At 54.2% G+C, this 27,355-nt stretch overlaps 1 protein-coding gene across 1 annotated transcript in view; it reads right to left on the bottom strand.

Moving 5' to 3' along the window:
* Positions 1 to 27,355, bottom strand: part of CACNA2D2 (calcium voltage-gated channel auxiliary subunit alpha2delta 2) — a 193,155-nt gene that overhangs the window by 111,239 nt on the left and 54,561 nt on the right. The window contains exon 3 of the mRNA XM_035546621.2: positions 281 to 397. Coding sequence (XP_035402514.2) covers positions 281 to 397 — 117 coding nt within the window. The remainder of the gene's footprint in view (positions 1 to 280; positions 398 to 27,355) is intronic.

Genomic DNA, 27,355 nt, shown 5'->3' with positions numbered 1-27,355 from the left:
TTCAGGTGTTAACATGACACTGGGAGAAGATAAAAATCCAGAAAATAAAAATCCAGAAGATACCTACAGTAGACCCACACTTCCTTGCATGACAGCTGAGACATATTCCAGAAAATATCCATATGAATAAGTGCAATTGCAGGATGCAGTTCCCAGAAAAGGCCACACAACCATAGAAATTACTTTGAAGCCGAGATCATAATGCTACAACAGCATCAAACACCTTTCTTAAAACTGAATATATCAGTCAGAGCATTATCACGCAGGCCCATCATCTTACCTTTAAAGCACGGACTTTCTTGGCCAGTAGGCTCTCGATGTCTCCTGCAACCTTCTCCACTAACTTCCTGGGCACATTCTCCTTGACTTCAAACAGGTTTCTGTTCTCATTGTAGATCTAAGAAGGAGAATAAAAGGCAGTCAGTATTACAGGGATGTACAGCAGCCTTGCCACAGAAAAGCCAGACCTCTACCACAGAAGAACTTCAGCCACATGGATTAGGCAACAATGCAAGCTGTGGGAATAAGGTGGTGGAAGGCTTTGCAACCAACAAAACACAAGGCACTTGCTTTATAGCTTCTCTCCTTCATGTGTGCTGGCCACAAACATCCCCTCGTGAAAAGCCAAGCTGCCCACCTCGCTGCCCACACCCAGCTCTGCTGGGTCGAACCAGCAGCCCTGCAGAGCCACCACGCTTCCTCCTGTGCTCTTCCACATCTATACACACCCCTAAAGCCACTGACAGTTCCCAAGTCCCCTTCCCAAGGGCACTTTCAGCATTTTGCAAATGCAAGTCCAAGGGCACTGAGCCTGCTGGAGTTCAAGAAGTGTTTGGACAACGCCGTCAGACACAGGGTTTGATTTTTGGGTTGTCCTCTGTGGAGCCAGGAGTTGTACTCAGTGATCCTTGAGGGTCCCTTCCCACTCGGGATATTCTGGGGTTCGATGAGCACCCTGACTGCTGGACCTTTGCACTGCCTGCACGGTTCGGTAGGTACCGATACCGAGCCTGGCAGCCCCGACACAGGCAGCAGCGGGTACCGGGAACTGCAGCAAGGGGAGCATGTGATGTGGGGTAAAACCTCAGCCCTAAGCAAGCCATAATGATGTGGCACCATCAGAAAGTCAGGATTTTGCCAACTAGTCTAGAACCCAGCCATGCTGTGGTGGGGAATGCGGGGAGAGGCACAGACACGTCCGGGGCAGGTGCAGTTACCCAGATGTGAGTGTTTGCACTCAAACCCCGCAGCTGAGACCCAGGGGCCTGCCCTCCCAAGCCACGTCACTCAGCTAGAGGACAGAGTCAGCCCCATAGGAAGAGCAGTGGGCATCAGCACTGCCCCAGCGAGAAGGGATCAGTCCCAGCACAAGACTTCTGAATCACCAAGCTCTCGGTCACCTCCTCTGAGCATTTTCGTATCTGTTAACTCTCCGTCTGCACAATCAGGTGCCACCAATACAGGGAGGAAGAGAAGAGCTTTTTGCAGTCATCTGAGATTAGAAAGAAGTCCTCATGATTTATCTTTTCTTAAATAAGATGCATGAAGAAAATCATGCGGCACACACCACAGATCTTCTGCTTCTCTCCGAATATTCCCGGGCTACCTGCAAATATCGGGACTTCCAGACATGAAGATGTCCAGCAGCAGAAAGCCCTCCAAGGAGACCTGGGCCTCCCCAAGGACACAGCTGACTCCACACTTCACTGCAACTTCCACGCCACGCACGCCTAGCCCCGGCCCGAGCCTGCATGCTCCTTGGGAGTTGAACCCTTGCGTCCCACCTGCCCAGGGGACACGACGACATTCTTCGCTGGAGCTTCTTTAGAAGGCAAAGGAAGAGACCAGCTGGTACAGAAACCATCCCAGCTCACAAAGCACCTGCCTGACCCTGCTGTGCTCTGCCTCGTCTCTCAGAGCAGCACCAAAATGCAAACTGCTTCCATGAGACCGAGGCCAGCCTTGGAAATCTCCACGGTCAGCCCAGCTGCATGAAGGAAGGAGCAGGCTCAGGTTTGGCTGGGACCCCAGCAGGTTGGTGCCACCACAGCTGTGCCCCTTGGCTATGGCAGAGGTGAAAGGAACCAAGGTGGTGAGACGGGGTGCTTCATGGGCACGCAGGTGCCCGGGCCCAGGCGGCGGCAGAGCACGCAGCGCAGGAACAGGATGGAAACACCACAGAAGACACCGTTCTGATACATTGTGGAATTACTTATTCCACCCTTTTTTCTTCTCCAGAAAGTAATGAGCTGAGCAGGAAGCAGCCCTGCTCCCTGAAAAGCAAGTGAGTAGGGGTCTGCCCCCCCCCAGCCTCCACTTGCCTTTTGTGGTTAAACAAAGTGGTTTCCAAGGTTGAAGCCACAGGAGAATGCTCTGAACGAAGCAAAAGGATGCTCTTCTGGCTTTGCACGGTCCCTCCAGACCCGCAGGGTTAATCTGCAGGCTTCAACTACTTTCTGCAAGTCTTGCTGCATTCCCTGCTCTGCCCGAGCTCCTCCTTTCTTCTACACCACTACGAAATTCCTAACAAGACTCCTCCCTCATCAGCCTTGTACCCAGGCATACCATCCCTCCATCCTAGCTCTACTCCAGGCACCTGGTTTTCCAAAACCCAAAACCCAACCAAACCCTGCGGGATTCAAGCGATGTCCCCAGGCTGCTGGGACTGGTAACCTAGCGCTCCGCTCCTCCATCAGTGGGACCGCACGCAAAAGGCTCAGAACTGCTCACTTCTGAAGCTGCTGGAGAAAACTGCACTGCCGTAAATTCTCCTGTGGTGACTGACCTGCGAGAGCATCGACGCAGCAAGTCAAACACCCGCAGTCCTCGGCCGACTCCCAGGCCCCCAGGGAGCACTGCTCCGACGCCCCTGGAGGCTCTGCAGGCTTCAGCCCCAGCAGTTCCCAAGGACGGGTCACTCCAAGCACGTTTTTCAGCCAGCCCGACCGCAAGGGCTCCACTCAAACCATTCTGGTCCCCAATCCACCCGTGCTCCACGTCAGCTCAGCACCTCCTGCCTTGTACTGCAGGCGGTCGCTGCGTGAGAGCAGCTGCCCTGCAGGCGATGCTTTAGCAAGAGGCCACGGTGCAGAGGCACCCGCAGGCTCCAGCAGGGATGGGTTTTAGGTGTCCCACCCCAGCCAAAGCTGCAGGCTGCAAAGCACGTCCTGCCAGCAGCAACAGATCCTGCTCCACAGAAAAGCATCTCACGTCAGCACACAAAAGGTTAAAGCGGGGAAAACTCCGCACAAAGCAATATTCTCTCATATTCTTTTTTTCCCCTTGGTAAGTAACAACACAACAAAATAATGTGTTTGGAAGGCGTGCGCTACCTCCAGCTGAGCAGCGGCAATTAGGAAAGCAAAGAGGAGCAATCTTCAAGGAGAACGCTTTGGGTAAGGAGGGCGTCCTGACATTAGTGCTTTCCTATTATGAAACAGAAAATTGGCTCCTATTGGTTACGGACAGAAATGGTGCCTGTCCGCAAGGGAGGAGAAACAGAAAAAGAAGCCAGGAGATGTTCCTCCACACTCCCTGCAGCTGCGGAGCTCTGCAGTCGTCTTGGCCGAGCAGTTCATCGGCGCTAATTAGAGCAATCCGGCATGAATTAACGGTGACCATACGTGCACAAGAACGTACGGGGCAGGCAGGGGGATGAATGGTGGCGCTCCAGGCAATTAGGGTAGGATGGAAATGTTCCAGTGGAACAATTCGCTTTGGGTCGCTCGGAACCCGGCCACACTTTACCTATGTAAGGTGACATTTCCCATACCGGGTTTTTCCTCAAGCTGAACGTGAGGGAGAATTTACTGGCCAAAGAAAGATTCCTCAGCTGCGAAGGAATCTTTGCTTAGTCGTTTTTGCACTTAGTTTCGTCCATACCAGACAGCCATTCTCATTGAAATTCTCCTCTGACCCGGTGCTCTGGGACACGGGTTTGAAATCTGTACCAGCAGTGACCTTGGGGTCGCGACACCGCCGCTGCTGGCTGCACGCAGAGGGCTCCAACGCAGCCATACCGGCGCTCGTGGGGAGAAGGGCTGGCGGCCCTTCCCCTGAAGTACCCAGGGCAGCGTCAGCACTCGGCCGGCACAGCGGGGATGGGGGCCGAGAGCGAGGTCATGGCTGCAGACCTCGGACAGGAGCGTGGGGAGCGCTGGGGCTGGATGTGGGAGCCAGGGGGCCAGGCATGGCCGTGGGAAGGGGCCCAGCAGGGGAAGCAGACTGAGCTGGGACCTGGCAGGAGCCGGGGAAATATTAACGTGGGCAAAACAACAGAAACTACTGAGCTGGAACTAAAAAAAAAAGAAAAAAAAGAAAGAAATGGTGGCAGGTGAGGGGGGCAGGAAAATCAAACACCTCGAGACAACCCATTTTCATTCAAAATGCTTCAAAGTGTAGTGCAATTGTAAGCAGATGAGAAGATCTACAACAGCAAAGTGCTAAGTAGCCTTACTAAAAGGCAGAGCTGGTAACACAACCAATTATCAATACACATTCGCAGCAGCAACAGTATAATCGAAGAAGCAGATCTGATACTGCCTCAGAACATTCATTCTCTAAATTCACTTGTTTGCCTTGCTCCTGAGGCACAACAAACGATGCTCATCTCTGCTATTAATTCCCTCTGAGCCTATACATCCAGCGAGCTGTCAGGGCTTAGAGAAAGCATTTGCCACTTCCCAATTCCCTGCGCGCGCACCCAGCACCGTGAAACCCCGCAGCCCGAGGAAGGCAGCACCGGGTGCAGACACACTCTGTTCCCCCTGGGGCTCCATCGCCACTCGCTCGGCTGCCGCGAGGGAGACCCAGAGCCTCCCCACGGGTAGGGGTACCTGATGGTGGAGCATGAAGGCAAGTGAGTTCTGGGGGAGCTCCCTGCACGGCACCATTACCACGGGTAATATTAATATATAACAGGAAATATTTTGTCTCCAGCCCCAGCCTCCAGCCTCCTTGGCCAGGGCAATGGGGGCGCCAATGGAGAGGCTGATGTGGGAGGGACGGCCTCCATCCAAACCAGACCCCTTCTTCTCTCTCCTGCCCAGCTCCATTTCGCATCCCCCAAGAGGAGGCTCTTCCTCAAAAGCAAGCAGAGGGGCAGCACCCTCCTCTACATGTTCAGCACCACCTCCGTGCCAAGAGTCCCCCTCTGCCCCTCTGAAAGAAGCCACCAACACACAAAAAGCCGAGCCCTGCCAAGGCACCAGGCACAGCCGCTCCGCCAGCACCTCTCAGCCCTGCTGGCCCAGGACACGGGACGTGCCCACAGCTCGAGCCCCGGCCGGGGTCTGCTCAGGGCCAAGCCCACAGCCCCGCCAGGAGAGGCTGCAGTGCTCTGCCTTGTGCTCTGCTGAACAGTCACCTTCCAGATTTTTTTTCCCCTGTATGAGTCTAATACACCTGGTTCAGACAGCTGCAGTCCATACACTGACGTTTCATCACAGTGCAAAGCTGGCATGTTGCAAAAAAGCAGAGCACTACATGCAGCAGAGGAGCGGGCTGCTTTGCTGCCCCTGGCACGACACACCTACAAGGACGGGTCCTTCAGGGGAGGGAGGCCACAGACCAAAGTGCACCCCTCAAGGCACGACAGCCCTGTCCTCTGCACCCTGCCTGCACCAGAAGTGGGGCTGTGCCATGTCACACCCTACAAAGGCCATATGCCAGAAAAATAAAAGGTTTTTCCCCTGGACATTATTACGGGGGAGCAGGGGACAGCGGTATCCTCCTGCTCAGAGGGATATTTCAAACTTCTGCAGCCAGACCTGCGCTGATCATCTTCATGTAGTGACCCAGATACAGTCTCTGCAAAGGGAATTGGTTGCTGCAGCAAAGACTGCAGCAGGACACCCTCCCTTGGAGGCCCTGCCTGCTCGGGCACTCATCCAGTGCCTCTCCTGGGGCTCTGGGATCTGGTGGTCCCCACCAGACAAGCGGCAGCCTGGCCCTTTCCAAGTTTCACCCCACTTCTCGTGGGGTCCTGCCATCTCCTCACAGTTCGAGGTATTACTGAACAGCAGCAGCGGGAACCCTGCAGCAAACTGGCTCATGCTTGGGTGCACAGAGCTGACCCCTCCAACGAAGAGCAGCCTAGGGGAGAATTATCCAGCAAGGTAAATGACTGGCAAGAGCAGTTACGTGAGAGCACCGCGAGACGGTCCACGCTGAGCAGGGAGCACTGAGGCTAAGCAAGAGATGGGGAAAAGGAGCACAAAACCCCACAGATCCTGCTGGAAGAAAAGGACTGCTCGGGGCTGCAGGTAGAGAGCTGAGACAGCACGATTCCCATCTCGCCCCTAGTCCCCTGCTGCACCCACTTCGTTAAATTTCATCGTCTGGTGCTTATATTTCTTGCCCTGATGGTAATCATTGTGGTGTCTATATTGCATTAGCGGGATGTCAGTCTCGGCGTAGCGTCAGGGACGATCAAGCAGGCGGCGATAAGAGTGATACTGGCCTGGCTGGCAGCCCGCCGGGACGAGTGGTGCTGCCTGCAGCAGCTTAGAGGGGAAGGCGGAGAAGGGGAAGCAGCAGCAGTGAGCAGCGGGGCCGCAGCCCAGCAGGGGCTCTGGGAGCCCACCCCAGCCTCTCCCCGAGGACACCCCGAGGACACGGCTCTGCCAGCACTGTCCCGAGCCCAGGGTCTCCCCGCGCCGCCCCCTCGGGCAGCCGGATCCTGCGGAGGCCGCGCTGCCCCTTGCCACCTCCTCTGCCTTGTCCTCAGCGTGAGCCGCTGCTCCCAGCCTGCGGATGTGCTTGAGAGGGAGAGCAGGAAGCAAACAGCTTGACATTTACTAACCCCATCTCCCTCTCCTCGCGCAATGCCACTTCCCTGCTGCGCTCCTTCCTTCCACACACCTAATGAAAAGAAAGCGCCATCCGAGCAGCTCTTCACTGCTCTCCCGCAGAAGCGGGACAGGGAAACGTGCAGTTAGGCTGCTCCTCAGGGATGGCCGGCTATAATCGGAGCAAACAAACCATAGAACTAATGTCTCCATCCTTCACTAAAGAGCCTGCTAACAGGCAGCGGCAGCACAGAGGAAACCAGGGACAGACAGGAGGGCAACCACCCACCCAGGGACAAAGGTGGCACCTGCTCCAGCGCTCCCGTCCTGCCTCACATGGCACCGGCACCCACAGCTCCCATCCTCTGCTGGACTGCTGCTCCCTCCCTCCAGGATCACAAGCCTCTGTGGATGAGACTTCAGGCCTGCCAGCCCCAAAGCGGGTCTGAGACTGCTATGCACAATTTAGCAGCTAGACAGGGATAAAGGGCTATGCGCGGTTAGCCTGGATTATATAAAACCTCTCCTGGCCTGGGAAGCTGCTTTCAGCCTTCAGCAGCCCAAACCCCTGTACAGGGAGCACTCAGACTGATAGACCTGCCTGGGCATCTGCAAAGACTGAAACTTCTGCTGGGTTATTCAGTAACACTCAACTCCAAATTCGGTCTTCTCCTTTCAGATGAAGCGCCTTGAAAATAAATCATCATGTCGCTGAAAACGCCAGGTCTCAGTCAGGATGCCCGCTCTGCCCAGGCGTTTCTTGCACACCCAAAGCTGCTCGGATGGCGTGGGTCTGGCTGCCAGGCCAGGGCTTGAGCCCACTGCAGCCTGCTGTGCTAATAGATAAGAGGGACAAAGCAGCTACAGGATCTCCGAGCCATACCCAAATGCATTCAGAGATCACATGATCTCTAAAAATATACACACATACAGTAAACCAAAATGTAACAAACAAGCCAAAACAAAAAATAACCTGATCTTTGACCCTAGCTGTTCTCTTGGTGATCCAGCACATAAAAACAAGCTTTAGAAAGGAAAATAAAGTATTTTTAAAATACATCTGAACTGCTTTCCTTCAGGATATATGCGGAAGAGTTTTCATTAAACCACGTGGTTTCATTAAACCACGTCTATACAGAACAGCTGTAAATCTTTAGATCAGCATCACTAAAATTGTACCTAGAATACCCCAGGAGGGATGCTCTCGTGGATAAAGATGTACTGCTCTGCTGTATTTCATCTTTATACTCTTCCTATCAGGACTGGTGCCTCTGCACTATGGATCATACCCCATTTACCCAATTGTCACCATGAGAATAAAATTATGTTGTACCAAAGCAAGGGATATATCAGATCAAAAGGCACATTGATAAAGCAGTGCAAATCCTTCCACGTGAAGCTCTTCCACAAATGCACGCTTGATTTATATCGGTTCAACTCAACTCAATTTCCTGCCGGTTTACCTATAAGCAAGGATTAAAATCAATTTCAGAATGGGTCATCAGTTTAACTAAAAAAAAGTCGAAGAGCTCCTTTGGGCAGGCAGCACGTGCCCTGCTGAAGCACCACGCTGGACCCACCAGGACGAGGGGCTCAGGAGGAAGGGGACACCAAAGGAGGGCCAGGAGGAGACGGGGGAATGGGGCAGGAAGCGGGGTTGGGCAGGGGCTGTGCTGGGAACGATGGCTCTGCAGGGCATGAGGATGAGATGAACCAGAGATGAGGAAGATTAGGGAAAGACTGAGCAAGAGACTCCTCTGCTTCTCAGGTGGCCCCCAGGCTCTGCGTGTGGCTGCACCTCTACCTTTCCCCCAGTTGCTGGGCCTTTTAAAACTTTTGTTTTCCTTTTTGTTTCTTCATTTCCAAGGTTGTTTAGGACACTGAAATTGCAAAAGCCAATCCACACCTGAAAAGGGAACTGGCCTGATAGAGTTCCCTGGCAGCAAGAAGGATGAGGAAGGGACCATGATGCTACAGGAGAAAGCCAGAGGGCACCTTCCCCAGCTGCCCCTCCCGCAGCGCCCCGCGGCCGTGCAGCGGGATGAAGGCTGCTCCTCCTTCCCCAGGAGCACCCCGAATACGTGCAGCTTCCTCGCTTTGCACTGGGCGATCCCAGCCCCGAAGAGCCTCAGATCCTCGGAGACACGACGAAATCAATAACCAGGCCTCTTTCCCAAAACAGCTTCATCTTCTGCGCCAGAGAAGCTGCCGCCTCTCGGAGGGAGGGCTGTGGAAAAAGGCTGTGCAGGCCCCCTCTGCGCAAAGGCTCTCGGCCGTATCTTGTAGGCTTTTCTTCTACCTAAGCACAAATGAAAGTAACATTCACCTCACATCGCCTTGTCTTCCTAGTGATGGCTACCACAGGCCGAACGCGGCTCTCAGCTGCAGTGATGTAAACTCAGGATAACTCCACTGACATGGAATTAAACTAAATCTCTTATTAGAGGTACAGCGATTGAAATCTAGGCCAGCATACATCAGCAAATAGCAACAGTTACCCCTACAGTTTTCTGCAGTGTAATGATAAAAAAAAAAAAAAAGGCAAAAAAAAAAGCAGCACTTTTAAAAATAGCAACTTTGCAATTCTCTTTATTTACCTTTTGATGTAAGTTTTGGGGCTCTCTCTGATCTTCAGGGATTCATGTTGACAAGCTTTTCTCCCTAATCTCTAGCACTAGAAGCATTTCTGTAAATCCACAGACATTTGGGAGCTGGGCTGGAAGAGACCCGTGCCTAATCCATCCCTCCAGCTCATGCAGGACCGACCCAGCCCATGCTGCTCCAAAGCCCTTCTCTTACCCACTGCGAGGCAGAGCCCAGCAACCCAGCTGATCTCCTCCAGCATTCTCCTAGCCAGCCTGTTGGAAAGTTGTTAGCAATGTCTAATATGAAGTCCTCTCTGCTGGGGCAGAGGCTCGTTAAGTTTTGTCGTATCCCCATGGGAAATGGAGAGTATATTTGTAGACAGTTTTCTTCCATGCATTTCCAAGTTTATCCCTTCTCCTGTTGGTGCTCCCTGAGCTAGTGGGGTGGGACGAGAAACTGAGACTTTAGCAAAAATACACCAAATACGTAGAGATTTACTTAACAAGGTGACCACCTGCTTCAGTTTTCAGCACAGTCATTGGAGAGGTATGGGGCAGGATGGGCACGCACCCACATAGATCCCACAGGATCTCTCTTCTGAAGTCAACCTCCAGGGAGCCAACATCTGAATGGAGAAACGCCATGAAAAGACTTAGAAACCTTCTCAGCATCGCAGAAAAGAGGGCTGGAAGGGATCACATCAACCTGTCTAGTCCCAAGCTCCTCACATACCCCAGCTGAAGGCAGTATGGATGTGTCATTTCTAACGTAACTATCACTGTTACTCCTAACATTTCTCTGATCTGTTCTTTAGGTCACCCAGTGATGGAGATTCCACCGCTCCACAAGATAAAATGCTCTCCGATGTCCCACGATCTTACTCAAAAACTTCTTATAATGCCTAATTTGCAAATCCCTTGCTGCAATTTAAAACAATGTTCTTGGTGGAAAGATCCAGAATTAATGAAGAACAGGCACTTCTGCCTCATGCTGTGTTGCCCCATTACATATACAAGGATTTATGTCCCACTTTAGTTCCTACTCTTGTAGGCTGAAAACCTCGATCGCTTTTGTTCTTTCCCCATAAGGTAGTGTTTTCCATTCAAGTGTCTTGGGTTAAAACAACAGTTAAGGCACAAAGTAGGAAATGCAGTTGATTGATTCTTTGCCAGGGTGCTGTTCAGAGCAGCCCACCAAAACATTATCCAGGCACCCACCGAAGCTTGGCACCTTTGACCAGACGCCCAAGAACAAGACCCTGGGGAAAAGACAGCACAGAGCAGAAGCAAGGTGAAGGGATGAAACAGAGCAGGAGCCCAGGTCATGAGCAGAACAAAGTACAGTACTTTTCGGTGGATGGGCAGAGATGGTACAAGAGCGCTCTGAGCAGGTTTGAGGAATCCTGAGATCCCAGGTCTGGATGTGACTGCTGGCGAGAGCAGCCTGCCGCCTGCCCTGGAGTAACGGAGCGGCAGGTAAGTATCAGCTCTGACTGCATCCATCTCTGCCATGTCCCACCCCTTCCTGCCCCTCCATCTTCCTCATCTTCACACCCAAAATATGTGATTATGGCAGTGAAAAACTGCAGTGGTCAGCCAGGGGCAGCTGGTAGCCCCAGCCTGCTGCTGCAGCCCCCTGCTCCAGGCTCTGCCAGCACACGGCCCTGCAGAGCCGTGCGGGTGCAGCTGTCACTTCCCGGCCCCGCCAGCCTGCTGAGGAGCCCTTCGAATTAAAGAGAAAATACAGCGGGGACCTCCCAGCAGAGCAGCAGCTCGCCCTCCCCCTGCACCAGCCTTCTTCTCGATGCGCTGCCCGTTTAGCTGCGGCGGTGACAAACCAGCGGGGCCGGGGGCAGGCCCTTCCCCACCGTCACTGCGGCAAGGACCAGCGGGGGCTCCCCCTCGGTGGGGAGCAGCGGGGTCCCGCAGACCCACCTTTCACAGACCCCAGGTTTCTGGCACACGGGGGCTCAGGCTGCGGGCAAGAAAGTAAGCTGTGCTCGGCTGTGCCGCCTCCTGCCAACGCCGTGCCGAGAGCCCTCCCTCCCAAAGCAGCTGCCACTTGCCTGATCAGCATCTGCGGGGGTAACGATGGTGCAGGCAAATCCTCCTCCAACAGCCCCGAATGGTGCGGCAGTGGCTCGAGGGCTCTCCCGTCCTCACCCCAGCTCCAGCCAGGTTTCCTCAGTATGAGAGAGGACCGGGGCAGAGGAGAAAACTGTCCCGCTGCCAGCTGTACCTGGTGCACGCAACCAGAGCGGGTGAGCCGCTCACAGGGAGCCACGCTGCGGGGTCTGGACGGGGAACCGAGGGTGGGCTGAGCTTTTCTCCCCGGCAGGGCCGCACGTCCAGGCTTTGCCCTCGGGTACGTGCAGGCTGCGAGGCCAGAGGGGAGGCAGCAGGATGACCCGTAACCCCAGCACCACTCCTGGCGGTCAGTAACTCTGCCTGCATTTGGTACCAGGATTGCAAGAGGTGGACAAGGGCTTGGCCCCCAGGTCCCGCTGCAGCCCAGGAGCAGCAGGGTGCAGGGAGGTGCCCGGGGTGCAAAAGGCAGAGCCGGGCCGGGGGCAGCCAGGCTCGCTGACCTACCTGATGGCCTCACACGGGCCCATGTATGCACCTGCCCCCTCGCTTGCCTTGTCCTCTCCATCTCCAGTCCCCTCCCAGCACTCGAGGGCTCTACTCCCCGCTGTCCCAGCCCTCTCCCCCTGCACCTGCAGGCAAATAAACAGCTGCAGATCTACCTGTTAGCACAGGAGCGGCTCCCCACGCAGCTCTGCCCGTGCACTTCACTGCTGACACAACATGCTGTTTTGGCTCCGCACCTGCACTTTCCCTACCACGGTGCTGTCTTAATTGAGCTTTAGACACAGGCAGGGAGCAATTGTCTGACACTTAGGGAAGAGAGGGGACCCGGTCTGCCTTCCCTTCGCCACGTGCACGGTACCGCCTTGTCTGCATTATCTCGGGCAAATCATCTTCTTGTGTCTGAACTTCTCAGTGACAACAATCCTGACCTCCCTCTTTGAAAATATCTATCATTAATTTCTGCAAAGTGTTGCGGAAGCCTTAGAGGAAAGGCAGCATATGAACGCAGAGTATTATTACTCCATCGGGAGCCTCCAGGGACCGAAAGGCGCAATAAAGCTACGAGCAGAAACAAAGCTCTTGGACTTCTCCAGCCAGACCCACAAAATACCGACAGATCTTTTCAGTTCTTTGCATCAGCATTAGGGAACGTGCACGTGGCCTCTCATTATGCACCCAGAGCAATGGCCCTGCCACTCGGATCTAAGATAACACGACTCAGGGAGAGCAAGACAGAGGATGGATTCAGATCCACCCTGCGTAGGAAAACGTTTTGGAACTGCATCGGGCAGCATGTACAGAGAAGTATTAGTCTCCTGCTGTTCCAACAGAAAGTTAATCAGGGACAGAAATTAATCCCTCCTGACAGCATGCTGCCAATTTCTGATTTCATCCCCATTTGCTTGTGGCTTATCATCAGGGGAATGGGAAACTTGTAGCACAGACAAGCCTGCCACATGCCTCCTCCTCTGGCAAAGGCTCACGCACGCCAGCCACGGCTTCCCTTGCACTCGAAGCAACACGTACGTGCTTTGTGCGTGCGCTCCCTCACACCCGTGCAGACTCACCTGCCGCCATGCAGGCAGACACAGGAGGAGAGTTATGTTTGTGCCCCGGGTAACGTGCATGCCCAGCCATCAGCTTTACTCCAGGATGGTGGGAGGGAGGGGGAAGAACAAAAACCAGAAGAAAGAAATCCTCTCCCTGGAGGGACAGTGCCAGAAGAGCAAAGTGGCATTTACAGATCGTAAGCATTTCCCTCTCCCACTCTCTGCTCCCTTGCCCAGAATGTTAATTAGCGTTACTTAAACCGCAGCAGTGAAAGCTGCAACACAAGCAGCTCCAACCGCTTTAAAGGCAACCTGGTTGTGAATTCTTCCAGACGAGACATTTAAACTAAAATGGGGAGACAGCTGATAGCGATGCAGCAGGTGCCTTTCAATGCCACCTTATAACTTTCCACCCAAAGTGAAGGAGCGAGCTCTACAACACACACTGCTGTTTCCCAGGGCTGTGGGACTCAGCCTCCTGCTCACGATGCTTTACCCTACTGCAGCTTCTCCCACGTCAGCGGATCCTGGATGGGGCCCCGCAGCATGGCACCAGCACCGTGCTCCCCCCTGCGCACCCCGAAACGTCGCCGCTGCCGGGCCAGCCTGAGGGCTGCTCTGTAGCAGAGTTTAGCCAAGCATGTAGGGAAAAGCAGGTTGGCAACTCTACTCCTAAACAACAGCGCTGACTGCTTTCATATCATAAAACTAGACATTGATACAGACCACAAATATCTTTGTGTGTTCGGATGATCAATAGACATCTTAAAGGATCGCCAAATTTTCACCACAAACATTGCAATGGGAAACGTGCCTCACAATTCACTTCTCCGCTTAATGCCACTCCCTTCTCCACCATTTATAACTCTCCTCACCCAACTTATCAAAACGACCGTCTCCATCAGAAAAATCCTCTGCCTCGAGCAATCGGCCCCACATCGCAGCACACCCAGGGCCACAGGTTACAAAGGCAGGAGGAACCTTTACAACTGCCAGGACTCCTCTTGTGAACAGTGCCTGACACAGGACTGCTTGAATTAATTTCTGCCAAAATGAGAAACTCGGAAACATCACAGCGCCCCGAATCGGTTCTCAGGCTGCCCAGCAGCAAGCACGGGTGCGTTCGCTGCGTGCACTCGTGGCGGTGCGGTCCTGCAGCCGCAGCACACCCGAGCGACGTGCCCAGGCTCTGTGGCGATGGGCTTATCCTGAGCACCTGGACATGCAGACAGACGGACAGCACACATGCCGCCATCTCCAAAAAAGGGTGCCGGTACAACCCCATATCTCAAAAAAAACCCATCATCGGGCTGAGGAATTTCACAAGTAAGTGGTTTTGCATGAGGCTGGCTCGATAGGACATAATTGACTCTTGTTGCAAAGAATTAAGTGCTCTCAGAAGAGATGTCCATTTTTAATGCCCCTTCTTTTTCTTTTCTTTTTTTTTTTTTTTATTCTTGCTAATGAATTAAGCCAAGATAACACCAAGCAGTTCCCAGATGAGACTGATTGTCAAGCGGATGAGGATTTTATCGATACATTTCTTCCACTTTTCTTTTATGCTCAACTTGGAAAAATAATAATAAAAAAATGCAAGCAACCAGAAATGTCTTTTCCTCCTTGAAAAAGCATAGAGCAATCTCTCCAGGAGATTCCTTTCCCAGCTATATTCATTATTACTGCCTCTGCATGGCTTCTAGTTGTGTGTGCGTTGGACGAAAAAGGGGGAAAAATGCCCAAATTCACAGAACTCCTTTATTACAACCTCAGGATGCTTCTGTGAACATTTTAAATAAAACGACCCGTGAACCTTTAAAGCGATTAACAGTTTGCTAACTTGAAGGGCAAGTCAGAACAACACAGAAAAGCAATGCAGGGTACTCCTAGACAAACCGGGGAGCTTGCTCACAGACACAACGTACTCACTGTTTCCTTTTTCTTTCTCCCCTTCCCTAAATAGAGGAACACCTCCACTTTGTCCTCACCTCCCTACAAGCCCACCACCCTTCCAGTTCATGGACTCATATCCGAGCCTGCCACGGACCTTGCTTCCTGAAGCTCATTTCTCTGAATTGCAGAGAACACGTGCTCTGTATCTCGACTTGCTCCAAAAATCCCTCATGCGCAGCCTGGAAACGTCAGGCTCTGCGGCTCCTACCATCGCTTCGCTGGGTTCCTAACGTTTTTTCAGATCCTCCCGTGCCCTCCCGCTCGAGGGCTCCCTTCTCATCTCTTCAGCTCGTGGTGCAGAGACCCGAGCGGCTCTGGAGGTGACTGTGCTGGCCCACAGGCTCCTCTCGCTTCCTGGGGAAGGGAAGGAGGGCAGGGGACGTGCTTGCTCCCGAAGCATTTGACAGGCCAAGTTCTGCAGCACGTAGGTGGGGAAAGGACAGGAGAACGCAGGGAGAAGAAACGCGGGCTGGGAGGCAGGGCGGAGCTGCTCAGGAATTCAGCACAGTGCGCAGGGCCAGGCTGGACAGATGCTGGGGCCGAGCTGAGGAGTCTCACACAGCAGATGGTCAAGGAGCTGTGATTTGCAAGTAATCTAATAATCAAGTCGTGATAGCAGCGAGGATATGAGCCGCGGGGTCACCAGGGGTTGGCACGCTTCCTCCGTTTCTGTAGGAGTCATTGGACACTGCGAAGCAAGGACATTAACTGCCTAGCTCTCGGCTCCGGCCGGCAGCAGCTTCTTAAGGAAGAAATTACTGCAGGGCACAACCCGCAGCAGGAGCTACGCCGGTGCCCATGGACCGAGACGCGGCGGGACCGCTGCCACCAGGGGGTCGGTCACGTCCTCCCCCTCCCCATCGCCACGGCTCCTCGTGCCCGGGCAAGCCACAGCGCAGCTCTGCAATAAGGCTGCTCAAGCCACTGATCCAAATAAACAACCCCATAAAAATTGCCAGCTGGACATAAATCACACCACACTGAGCACGTTGTGCCAGCCCGAATCCCTCACAACGACAGGGTCAGCTTCTCCAGCCTGCGCCACTGCTCCAGGTACGGGAGACGTGAGGTACCGGAGAGGGAGGAGGCGAGAAGGAAAAAAAAAAAAAAACAACAAAAAAAAACCGGGACAAAAGCCCTCCAGTGAAAACAGAAACCACTTTTCTAGAAGTGATGAAATGCCAGCACTCACTCACTACAGCCCCAAACAACAAAAAACCCTGTTCAGATATTTTTTTTTTATTAACTGTCACAAAATGATGTAATGCATATAGTGTAATTATGCTTAAGTGCTTTCCATGTTAAATGTCATTTCAGTTATCACTTTTTAAATGCAATTTTTATTGAGTGCACAATAATAATTTAGCAAGTAAACAGGCAAGTTACAAGAAAAGAGTGGAAGTGCAGGGGGAGGTGGGAAAGCCTCAAGTGTGACAATGAAATGCACTGGGGTACATGGAGCTGTTACTTCTGAAAGCTTGGAAAGAATTATAAAAAAACCATAAATTACAAGGTTGCAAAATGCAATAAATTACAGCCTCTACAAAAGGCAGATAATGGAAATGAGAAAGGATAGCGGGAAGGGGGACGAATCTACATAATTTGTCACCACTGACCCCAGACATCTGCACAGCCTGCACAGCAAAGAGCACCAGCAATATTTTGGTATTTCAGACACCCCGCACACAACAGTCCTCAGAGGCCAGCAGGGGGTCAGATTTAGGGACGACTCCCTCAACTGGCATAAACGCAGGAGTCTTCCTCACGGAAGATGCGTTTTCCCCAAAACTCATGCTCTTCCCGGCACCAAACGTACCTAAGGTAAACCAGGAGAACTCCAGGCAGAAGACCACCAGCCCCAGGCTTTGTCGAAGCTAAAGGCAAGCTGCTTGCCAAGCCGACGGGAAGGGGTGCAAGCAAGTGCGGAGGTGCTGAGCTGGGAGAGGCAGAAATGCACTTCATCCAGCTACTGAGCGCGGGCTTTCAGAGATGTGACTCCTTCCCCTCCCTCTTCTACGCCCCCCCGCCGCTCTCTTTGCAGCAAAGGTCCTGCCGGACACCAGGCTGTCCCTAAAGCAGCAGCACGCCCGAGATGTGGCAGAGGGTGCACGAGGCACAGCGGGGCCAGCAGGGCGAGGTGACCCTTCCCTGCACACAGTGCTGGCGAGGCTGGGTCTAGTGCTGGGCTCCCCGGGGCAACAGAGCCATGGACAGACCAGAGAGAGCCCAAGGAAGGGCCACAAAGATGCTGAAGGCACCGAACATCTCTCCTGGGAGGAGAGGCTGGGAGAGCTGGGACTGAGCCTGGAGAAGAGGCTCAGGGGGATCTCGTCCAAGTCTCAAATCACCCGAAGGGAGGGTGCGGGGAGGATGGAGCCAGGCTCTTGGCCCTGGGTGGCCCTGCTGGAGCAGGGGTGGCACCAGGTGGCCTCCAGGGGTCCCTGCCAGCCTTGGCCACGCTGTGAGCCTGCGACCAGCGATTCAACCACCTTCCAAATCCGTACGATTGACCACAGCTTTGGCATAAAAGGGTGAAGCCAAGGCAGCAGCAAGCAGAGAAGACCGACCGCATGGCAAGACGTGCCGACAACGCCAAAGCCGTTTGGAAGACAACGCCAAGCCACGCTCCAGGAGCGGAGGGCACGTGCGGGCGCCGCGACGCCAGGTGCATGGAGGCACAGCTCCCTGTTGATTTCACGGCCGGCTGCATCCCTGGGAATCAACACGGTTGGGGTTTCAGGCTCTTCGAAAGAAAACCGCTGACAGAAAGGAAAACCCACCAGAGTAAAACCAACAAACAAAATGAAGGCAGCCAAGTTCTGAGAGTGGAGATGAGCAGGATCTTAATCTCTGGAAAATTAAGTCAGAAGAAAATGGAATAGGCACAGATTTTGGCTGACACAGAGCATCCTCCTTTCAGAAGTGCATGTGCCAGGTTTGTTTGATTAAAACTTTTCAGGATGGCGAGATACGGCTGGGAAGGGGAGTGTGTTCATTACCGAAGTGAGAGTGAGGAGGAGGAGGTAGCCCACTGTTGCTGTAGGACTGTTTTTAGTACTAATGCAAGCAAAGAGTCCCAGCGGATGGGTGTAAAGTGAATTGGCAGGTTATTATTTCACTCCTCAGGGACTGTGCTTTTTTTTTTTTTGCAGGAACTTGATGCAGGGTCCATGGTGTCCATCTGAGCTCTGGGCTTACACCACAAGCTCTGAATAGCCTGGCAGTTGATTGTACCACCTCCAGACCTCAGGGGAGAGGCACTTGGAAGGGCTCACTGAGCCTAAGATGAGGTTTTACGACTGCAGTGGCAAGCCCTGGATGCTCCTCAGCCAACGCCAAAGGGGTAGGACAGGCTGAACGCTGCCAATGGCTCCTCAAGGGCCTTCTTGAAATGAGATTGGCAGGGCTCTGCCTCACTCCCAATCTGTCCACACTTTTCGCTCCGTCTGATCCAAGCACCACCTTCTGAACACCAGCAGCAGAATCGCCTGGGCAGCATCGCGAGCGGCAGCCGGGGGGAAGCAGCTTCTCGCCCCACTTCTTCCCCCCAGCTTCAGCCCGCGTCGTGCCCCCTCTCCAGGAACAGCGGCTGAAGCAAGCCCCACAGCAGTGCAGGCCCCGAAGGCAGGCGGAGGCGAGCCGGCAGGGCACGGCCATGCACGCCAAGTGCAGCGAGCGCTGCAGCGCTGACACCTTGGCGGCAGCAGCAGTACGCCGGGCAGCAGCCTGCTCGAGGCGAGGGCTGCGGGCCCCGCCGTGTGCTGGATGCGAGCCCCTGCCGTGCCCGCGTGCTGGGTGCGAGTCGCTGATCGGGGCAGGGAGAGGAGGGACCGGCAGGTGCCAGGCTCCAGCACTTTTTTCCCCAGCAGGAGCCGAGCACCAGCACTTGCCCTGAATTTAAAAAAAAAAAAAAATAAAAAAAATGAAAAAAGATGTGTTTCAGAAGAACAGGGGGGAAAAAGGCTTTGAAGGTTTCCAAAAGAAGCAGCAGAAGGTTGAAGGGAACGCAGTTCCCAAGAGAAGGGCTGAACCCCGGGGCCTGAGCGGTCCTGCCACCCTCTCCTCCGTCAGAGCGACTCGCTGCCCGCCCCAGTGCCCCTGCCGCAGGGCCCCACTCCGCTCCTCTCCGCCAGCCCTCCCTTGGCCCTGCTTCCAGGAGAGCAGCGAACAAGGACAGTGCTTTTAGTGTCCCCTCGGCTTGTCGAGTTCATCGGCTCTGTGATGCCAAGTGGAACAGAGTCACTGAACTTTACTGGAGACGCCCAGGGGCGATGCCAGCGCACGCCAGCCTCTCCTGTGGACAGCCCCGCTGTTGACGCTGGCGGCCACAAGGTCGGGATGCTCCTCTGCTCACAAGTCCCACCAGTGACTGCCTTGAGGCTAACGGGAGCCAAAATGCCAGCCAGGATCCCCCCAGCAGGACCAGTGCCCAAACCCGCCCTGGTCCCTCCAGCCCCCACATCTCTGTGCCATCCTTGCCTTCGCCCTCGTGCGCTAAGCACCACGAGATGTCCTGCAGTCCTCCCAGCAATCGACTCCAGCGCTGCTGAAGACACATGGGTTTCTCCCAAGCCTAATGGGCAGGGATAAAGCAAAGCCTGTCTGTTTTCCTCTTGCCCTGCTCTTTGCCTCCATAGCACAGAGACCTCTCTGCGCACGGCCAGAAGACTGCAAGCCTGTCGGAGAAATGTGCTCTGCACCCCTCAGCCTCCTGCTGTACCCCTCAGCCTCCAACCTGTATGGACAAAAAAAGGAACTGACCGTTTCATTTCAGGGTTCGGCCAGCAGCTACAACAGGGAAAAGAGGAAGACTGGTCTCTGTCGCAGCCTATAAATGCCCTTAATTCCTTCGACTTGCTTTGGTCAAGCTCAGGTGCCTGGCACCGCTGCCAGCACCACACTGCCCTCCCAAAGCACTCCTGTACCTCCAGGGAGAGGTTTCCGAGGCTTTGGTACCCACTCTGGGATGGGATTTTTACAAGGTTTCCACATGGGTGATGAATCCTAAATAAGGAATAGCGCACAGACAGGTAGAAAACCCACCACATCCCGATAATCCTAAATCTGGCCCCTACCTCGTGTCTTCGACCATGACTCGTTCCCACAGTGTTACATCAACTAGAAAATGAGGCCAGTTTTGGTTTCTTGTAGGCCTGGCACTACAAATTCCTACCAGCCTCCACCCAAAGCTGCTAAATTCCTCTCCCTTCTCTTTTTTTCCCTGCCTGTGTCCAACTCTCCCTGAAACATCAAGGAGACAGAATCATCCTAGAGCTCCTGATTTTGGGAGACAGTGAGTGACGGCCCCAAAGCAATCAAAACCGAGGGCACAGGGCAGGAGAGCAGGCGAGTCCCAGTCAGACTGAACAAGGGGCGCCCGCTTCCCAACCGCCCCTCCTGGGACAGGCTGCCCCCAGCAGCGGCCGTCGCCTCCGAGCGCCTCCCCAGCACGGGTACAGATTAGGGCTGCTGAACGTCCCCATCAAAGCGAGCAGAAATCAATGATGGGCCGTTCGAGCCCTTGAGATAATCCTATCTAATCAAACAGACCCAGAGAAAACAGCATCTTACGGGCCATAAAACACCAGAGGCTTATTCCCCTCATAAATACTGCGCTGACACCACCACTGCAACGGCCCCCGTGGCTCTTCCTTCCTCCTCTCCCATCCTTCCACTTGAACGCTCGGCTGCTGACAGCTCCTAATGACTTGCACTCGGACGCGGCCCCTAACTGCCTAATCAGGGTTACGCTAACGAAGCAGCTGTCCCCCCAGCCTGACCCCCCCAGCACCTTCAGCAGAGCACGCCGGGGAGGCGGGTACGGCCGGTTCTCCTCCGCAGCCCAAACCAGGGCCTCGGGTTTGTACAGCTGGGGGCTGCACCCCGTCCCCAGCCCTCCTCTTGGCAGGATGAGGCCCTGTGAGGATGCAAAGTGACAGCAGCCCCGGCTGCTGGACGCTGACACCCTGGTGCCAGCAGGTTTTCTCCACCTGGGAGCGTCCCGCGTGGCGCGGGCACAGCAGCTCTCCGACACCCGGGGCCGATCTCATCCTGCCCTCTGATGCTGCAGCTCTCTTCCACGCTACTGCAGCTCCTGAAATTAACTTAGGCTGGTGAAGCGGAGCAAAGGGTTAGGCCAAAAGCATCCCGTGGGGCTGGGCTCTTGCTCCCCATGCTACTGACTTCGCCTACAAATTCCCAGGAGCCTCCCAGCGGTGCCCAGGCTTTCCCCTGAAGAAAAACCCCCGTACTAAAAAGAAACCCAGGCGGCAGTCAGGGGCCTGGGGACCCCCCTGCTCCTCCTGCAGAGCTTCCCCGTGCCCGGACAAGGCGAGGAGGGTGGCAACAGCAAAGCCGAGGGGAAAAACAAACCAACAAAGCAGCACATAATCTGCATACTTCGCCATTTGGCGGAGGGGATTTTTTAATCACTTAATAGTTTTAATCCTTTATCAGATGCTCATCTAAGAGGATTTTGCTGCACATACAAGATCTGGTACAAATTCATTTGCAGTAAATATACTCATTTAGGAAGTTTATTTCCCGCCTGGGCATCGAGCGGGGTGAGTTGGCTGCTACTTGACAAATGCGGCGAGACCTTGCTGGAACCCCTCCGTGCCGACTTTCTCCTGGTTTTTCCCAGCCAGCATCTCTGCTACAGGAGAAAAGCGACATCTGCCAGTGCTGGCCGAAGGCCCCGCAGGTAGCGGACAGACCCTTGAGCAGCCCCCGTCGCTCGCCCCGTGCCCCAGCCACGGGAGCATCTCCTGCCGAGGGGTGGGCGCCCGCCCTGCCCGCCTGGGGCTGGGGTAGCCCGGGCTGACTGCAACAGGCTGCGATATTTGGCTGCGAGGGACACCCAGGAAGGCAGCTGAGGCACCGGCTGCCCCTCCAGAACGCTCCCTGAGCCCCTCTAGCCGGTCGCTTGAGGGATAAAAGCAGAGGTGGCACTTGCCAAACAGCTTCGCCTTTCCCCAAAGCAGCAGCAGCAATGCCCAGCGAGCAGCAGCTGCCTCGAGCAGCAGTGGGAGGGGAGCGGGGCCAGGGAGCACCACCTCACCTGCTGCGTGCCAGCAGCAGCACGCACCAGGGACTGTAAGTCTGCTTCCCCGAAGCCAAAGGAGAACAACAGCACCTAAAACGTCCTCTCTTGTCCACAAAATCTGCTGTGAAAGTAGTTGCCCAGTAACAACTGCGTTCATTACAGCTCAATACCCGAGAGCAAACTACGCAGCTGACATCTCCAATTCTCAAGCTATCTTTTGGGAAGGAAATGAGAACAAATACTAGGGTGAATTTACACCTTTCTGAGGCTCTTTTAATTTACGAGTGGCCAGAAGATATCGTCTACGTTATCAGAGCTATGTGCTCCGCACACACACAAGGCAATTGTCGCGGTGCAGTGAAGGTTCTCCGACCGGAATACAATTCATGGGATATAATGATGCTTCTTTCAGATGCCTTAAAGGTACAGCCTGAGCCTGCTGCAGGGCAGATGGCTTCTGTTTTTTTTTTTTTTTTTTTTTTTCCCCCCACCTCAACACCTTTTGCCACTGAGCATCTCAGCCACACAAGGGTTGAGAGCCAAGGGGCAGAGGGGGAGTCCTCAGCTCCTGCAGAGCTGTCGGCAAACCCCAAATCCAAAACATGGGAGCAATTCCGGATGGATTTACGCCAGGAGCTGCCACCCAGCAAGCTGCTTTCCCTTCTCTGGGACACTGCTGACACGGTCCCGGATGCACAGTCAGCTTTCCAGACAAATCTCAGAGCAGCTTTTGGTCTCCACAGTATGCAAAGCCTGCAAGCACTGCGGGGCAGAGTACTCCTCCCTGGGCAGCAGAGAGCACCACACATGCTGCAGCCATGCACGGCTCCTACTGGAGCATAAATAAGTCATAAAAATATTGTGCCCAGTTCGAGCCATAGTTAATTCAAACAAGCCCACCAGTTCAGTTCGAGTGCTCTGGTGCTTGAAATGCAAAATACAATATAGTCCATTACCCTGTGTCTGCAGAGAATTATATCTTGGTTTTGTAGTTTATTCAACAAATCCAATAGACTGATACTATCCTATTCCCTGCGCCTTTAAGACAATCCAAGAATCTATTTACTTTCCTCTTTCCACTTGGATGAGAGCAGTGATAAGTGCTTTGGGAGAGAGTGCCCACTAACATTTATTCACTGTCCAGCCGTGGCTGCAGCGTGCGAGTGCTGCCTGGGGCTCAGCAACACCCCTGCCCTGCGTGCTCACCCTCCCTAACATTTTCTTAACCTTTACCTTTGCCTTTGGAATAACGAGGGCGTAAGGAGAGATCCCCAGGGGTCGTTACCTTCTGCACCTCTCCAGCATGTCTCACGTTGGCCCTCTGCAAAGCCCAGGCACTGACCCAGGCTGGTGCACCCCAGCGTGGGCAATTCCTATGCTGCATTTTGCAGAAGGCTCATCTCGGGCACGAAAACATGCAAAGCAAGGCCCGTGCTGTCTTAGCCTTTAAAGTACAATTTCTTCCAGAAGCAGATGGACAGCAAGGATTCAGGTCTCCAGACCCACACCTGACAGCACCCAGGAAGAGGCTGCCCCCAGCACTTGACCAGAACCAGACCCAAGGCACTGTTCTGCTCTTCCCCTGCTGTCCAGCTCCAAACTGCTCGAGGGGCCAAACACTCCTCAGCAACTGGGCTGCCTGTAACCGGCGGCCAGACTGGGACCAGAAGTTGGGAAACCACCGCTGCCCAGGGCAGGCCAAGCCCCAGCCCAGGCTCCAGCCCCGCTCACACGGACCCTGCAGAAAGCTGACACAAAATCTGCAGTTTGGGGCTTTTACTTCCCTGCACAGATATACCTGATGCATTCCGGTAGCAATGTGCACGTGCCACCTCCAGGGAATTTATTTTTCCCATATTTGCCAAGATAAACAGCATACCAAGCATGAAGGGGGGAGGAGACAAGGCTGATTTAAGTGATTTCACTTTGCAATTTTCTGTGTTCTTTTTAAGTCGCTTATCCATTTCAGTGCTCAATATTCGGCTCTTTCCCTAATTAGAAAATCGCTAATCTGCTCTGAAAAATGTAAAAGTGAGCCTTGCTTACGTGCATTGCTTGGAATATGCGAGTGTGTTGGGTTTTGTGTTGCTTTCAAGCTCTTTTTAAAAAGCTTCTGGTGTCTCCAGCTGGCATCACTTGCTCAGGTTGATCCCTCCCCCGGTCCACACGCACCTAAAGCATCCAAGAAAAGACTCCTGCTCTGCTCCTCATGCCCGCACCAAGGCTTTGCATCCTCATCCTCTTCTCTGCCTGGGAGACGACTTCCAGGCAGAACACGACTGGTTTTTCACAGCACAACCCAAACACCAGCAGCCCAGCAACTCTGGGCATGTACAAGGGAGGGCTGTGAAGAGGCACAAGAACAGCAAAGCAGCCTGGCTGACAGCTAAGGATCCAAGCACAGAATTATTGAATTTGCATGCTGTTACACCCTCAGGACCACGTCTGGCGCCGGGCAGCAGTGAGAACGGGGCTGCTCTGTGCAGAGCCAGGACCCGGGGGTGCCTGCAGCACAGCAGGGCTGTTGTGGACAGGTCCCACAAACAGCCTCAGGCACGGTGACAAGTCAGGGGCAGGATGCCCAGCCAAGAAAAGAGAGGGAGCTGCAGAGACTACCTGCAACATGGCTCCAAGGTCCAAGATTTACTCCAAGAGCCCCAGCCAGGGCCTGGTCACCGTCCACCACCTCCTCTCCTGGTGTGCTGCTGCAGGAGATCCCAGCCTGTGTAAGCAGCGGCGGAGGCAGCCAGATAATTCAATCTAGCATAGGACAGAGAGCAAACTGGGACTGAGCGATCCCAGCTCAGCACGGCCCCATGCATCAGGAATTCAACGCCTGCTCGGCGGTATAAATCTGGCTGTCCTGAAGGTCAGCAGCTGGTGGCCTTAGAGAGCACCGTCTAGCCTGGGTGATCCATCACTACCCTTTCGCGGAAGAAACCCCATTAGCAGGTAACATCGGAAGCCCCGAGGGCCAGGCGCTGGTCAGGAGCAGTTCATCCCGAGCGGCAGCCGAGGGACCAGACCGCGGCCAGCCAGCACGCCCTGAGAGCGGCTGCTCCCCAGGGGCCTCCCGGGCAGAAATGGCACCACCTGATCAGAGCACGCAACCCCGAAAAAAAACAGATCCACAGCACTGCTCGGCCAGCAGCTGACATCGTACTGAAGAAAAAAACAAAACACCCATGTGCTGCATAAACAGCAATCCGGGAACAAAAAGCCCAAAGAGCTGGGAGCAGCTGGCCTGCAGAGCTCCATGCCTCACCTCCAGCGGGCACCCCCGGCCCAGAGGAGTGCCCCCAGAAACCTCTTGGTTAGCAACGTGCCTGCGTAAGGACCACTATCTTCTGTCCTTTATCTTGGTTTAACTTTTAATCACTAGCCTGCCAAGGCAAGAAAATTCTGCTGCCTGTGTGTGTACACAGCACAGAAGAGGAATTAGATGGCCAGGCGCTGTCCTTGCCGGGACACCTGCGCGCCGCTCAGGCACGGCAGCTTCTCCTCGCCCTCTGCACCGCTCCTCCTAGCGCTGTCACTGCGGTCTGTCATCCTCGGCTGCCTGCACATTAACACCGGCTCGCCCTGCTCCAGCTTCCTGCTGCCAGCACCGGAGATCTTACGCTGGGCATCTTCAGCTTTTCCCAATGAGCTTCTCGCTGCTCTTCTGCCCAAACCTGCCCTCGTGCTGCATGAGCTACCCCGGCAGAAGAAGTCATACAGATACGCTACCGACAGTGCATCCGAGCAACTCGGAGCTCCCGTGTCACACTGTTTTCCTGGGGTGCTATCTGCCCACAAGCTTTTCACAACCCGCTGCTTTGCTGGGAGGATGAGAGCGACTTAAACAGCAGGTAAACAGTCACCTGTCCTGGCGACAGGGTCACCTGAGACATTTTGGGGAAAAGGATGGGAAAGCTAAAATCCAGGCCCAGCATACAGACCGCGCAGCTACACGGGCAGTTTTCCATGAGTCCTCTCCTGCCCATATTGCTTGCAGGAGAGGAAGGGAACGCAGCTGCTGTCACAAACCTTTCTAGCCAAACCACCCTGCTTCATTATAGTTTGTCACCTGCTCAGGGAAATCACTTGTCACAAAAATTTTCTTTTCCACTTAAAGACTTCAAACTCAATTTGCGGGCTGGCTCAGCAGACTGCCGCCGAGGCGCCTTCCCAGTGCGTTTCCCTTCGGAGCGGAGGGGCCGGGCGCCGAACCGCCGGGTGCAGCTGAAGGCCCGACTCGGCAGGCACATCAGCCCCACGGCTGCAAGCCTACGCTCATGGTTCAGCAAGGATGAGGTCTGGTGAGTGGGGCCCGATGAGTCCCGACCGAAGCAAGGGCTGGTCAGGACAAGCGATCTGGAGAGGAGGCGTTTCCACAGCGGGGTCTGCTGCTGGAAGGGTTGGGGCTAGGCCGCAGCTACAGCGAGGCTGCAGAGCCTCTCTTGTAGAAGCTGCCCTAAAAAGCAACGCTTCCCCAGCAGAAAGCAGAGGGAGCTCCTTGTCGCAGCCCGGTACTTGACCTGTGCAGCAGAGCCACAGTGAGGGAATGCCGGTACAGCCGGCGCTGCCACCGCGCTCAGATTAGGACAAGATAGCAGCAGTGGGCACGACAGGCTCGTGGGCCCAGTCACTGTAGCTGTGAAATAAGCCAAATACAGCTCTTGAGAAAAGGCAGAAAAACAAATAACATCGTGAGATGAGCGGAGCCATGAGCACAGAGAAGCTTCATGTCTTCCCCCCGGTCACCAAGCGAGCTTCAGAGCCAAAGGCAGACGTCAGAGCACCCGGTGCCCTTCCCTCCACCCCATCCCGCCTTTCAAACGCAACATGCTGTAAACACTGAGTCTCCCTACCACAGATCTACTCTAAAATTACTCCTGCTTACTGGAATTGCAAAGAGGGATTAGCAACAGCTACCTCGCTTGGTATCGAGCGGTCTGGTAACACCACACATGTCGGTGCTGCTCAGCCACATGTCAACGTCACGATAGCACAGAGGCAAAATCATCACTAAGACTCAAGAACAGTCCTGATTTATCTAGGTTGCCTTTGCTCTAACTAGCTGCACACAGTATATTAGGTAAAATTAAACATAAATCTCGTTATTTTGGCATTCCAACAAACTCTTCCTCAAAGACACCACGGGCTCAAAGGCACTGAATCCTGTGGCAGGGTGAGCTCCACCTCAGCACCCTGCGTCGCTCTGCGTGGCCGGGCACAGACCCCCCCCACCTCCGGGCACCAGCCAGCACCATCCTCCTCCTCTTCCCCAGAAATCTGACAAAGATTTCAGGAAAAAAGGAATTTTAAAAGCACTTCATCATCAAGAGTTAAAACCACTTTCTC

Source organism: Cygnus atratus, chromosome 10 (assembly GCF_013377495.2).
Source record: "Cygnus atratus isolate AKBS03 ecotype Queensland, Australia chromosome 10, CAtr_DNAZoo_HiC_assembly, whole genome shotgun sequence".
NCBI lineage: Eukaryota > Metazoa > Chordata > Aves > Anseriformes > Anatidae > Cygnus > Cygnus atratus.
This window is presented reverse-complemented; position numbering and strand designations above follow the sequence as displayed.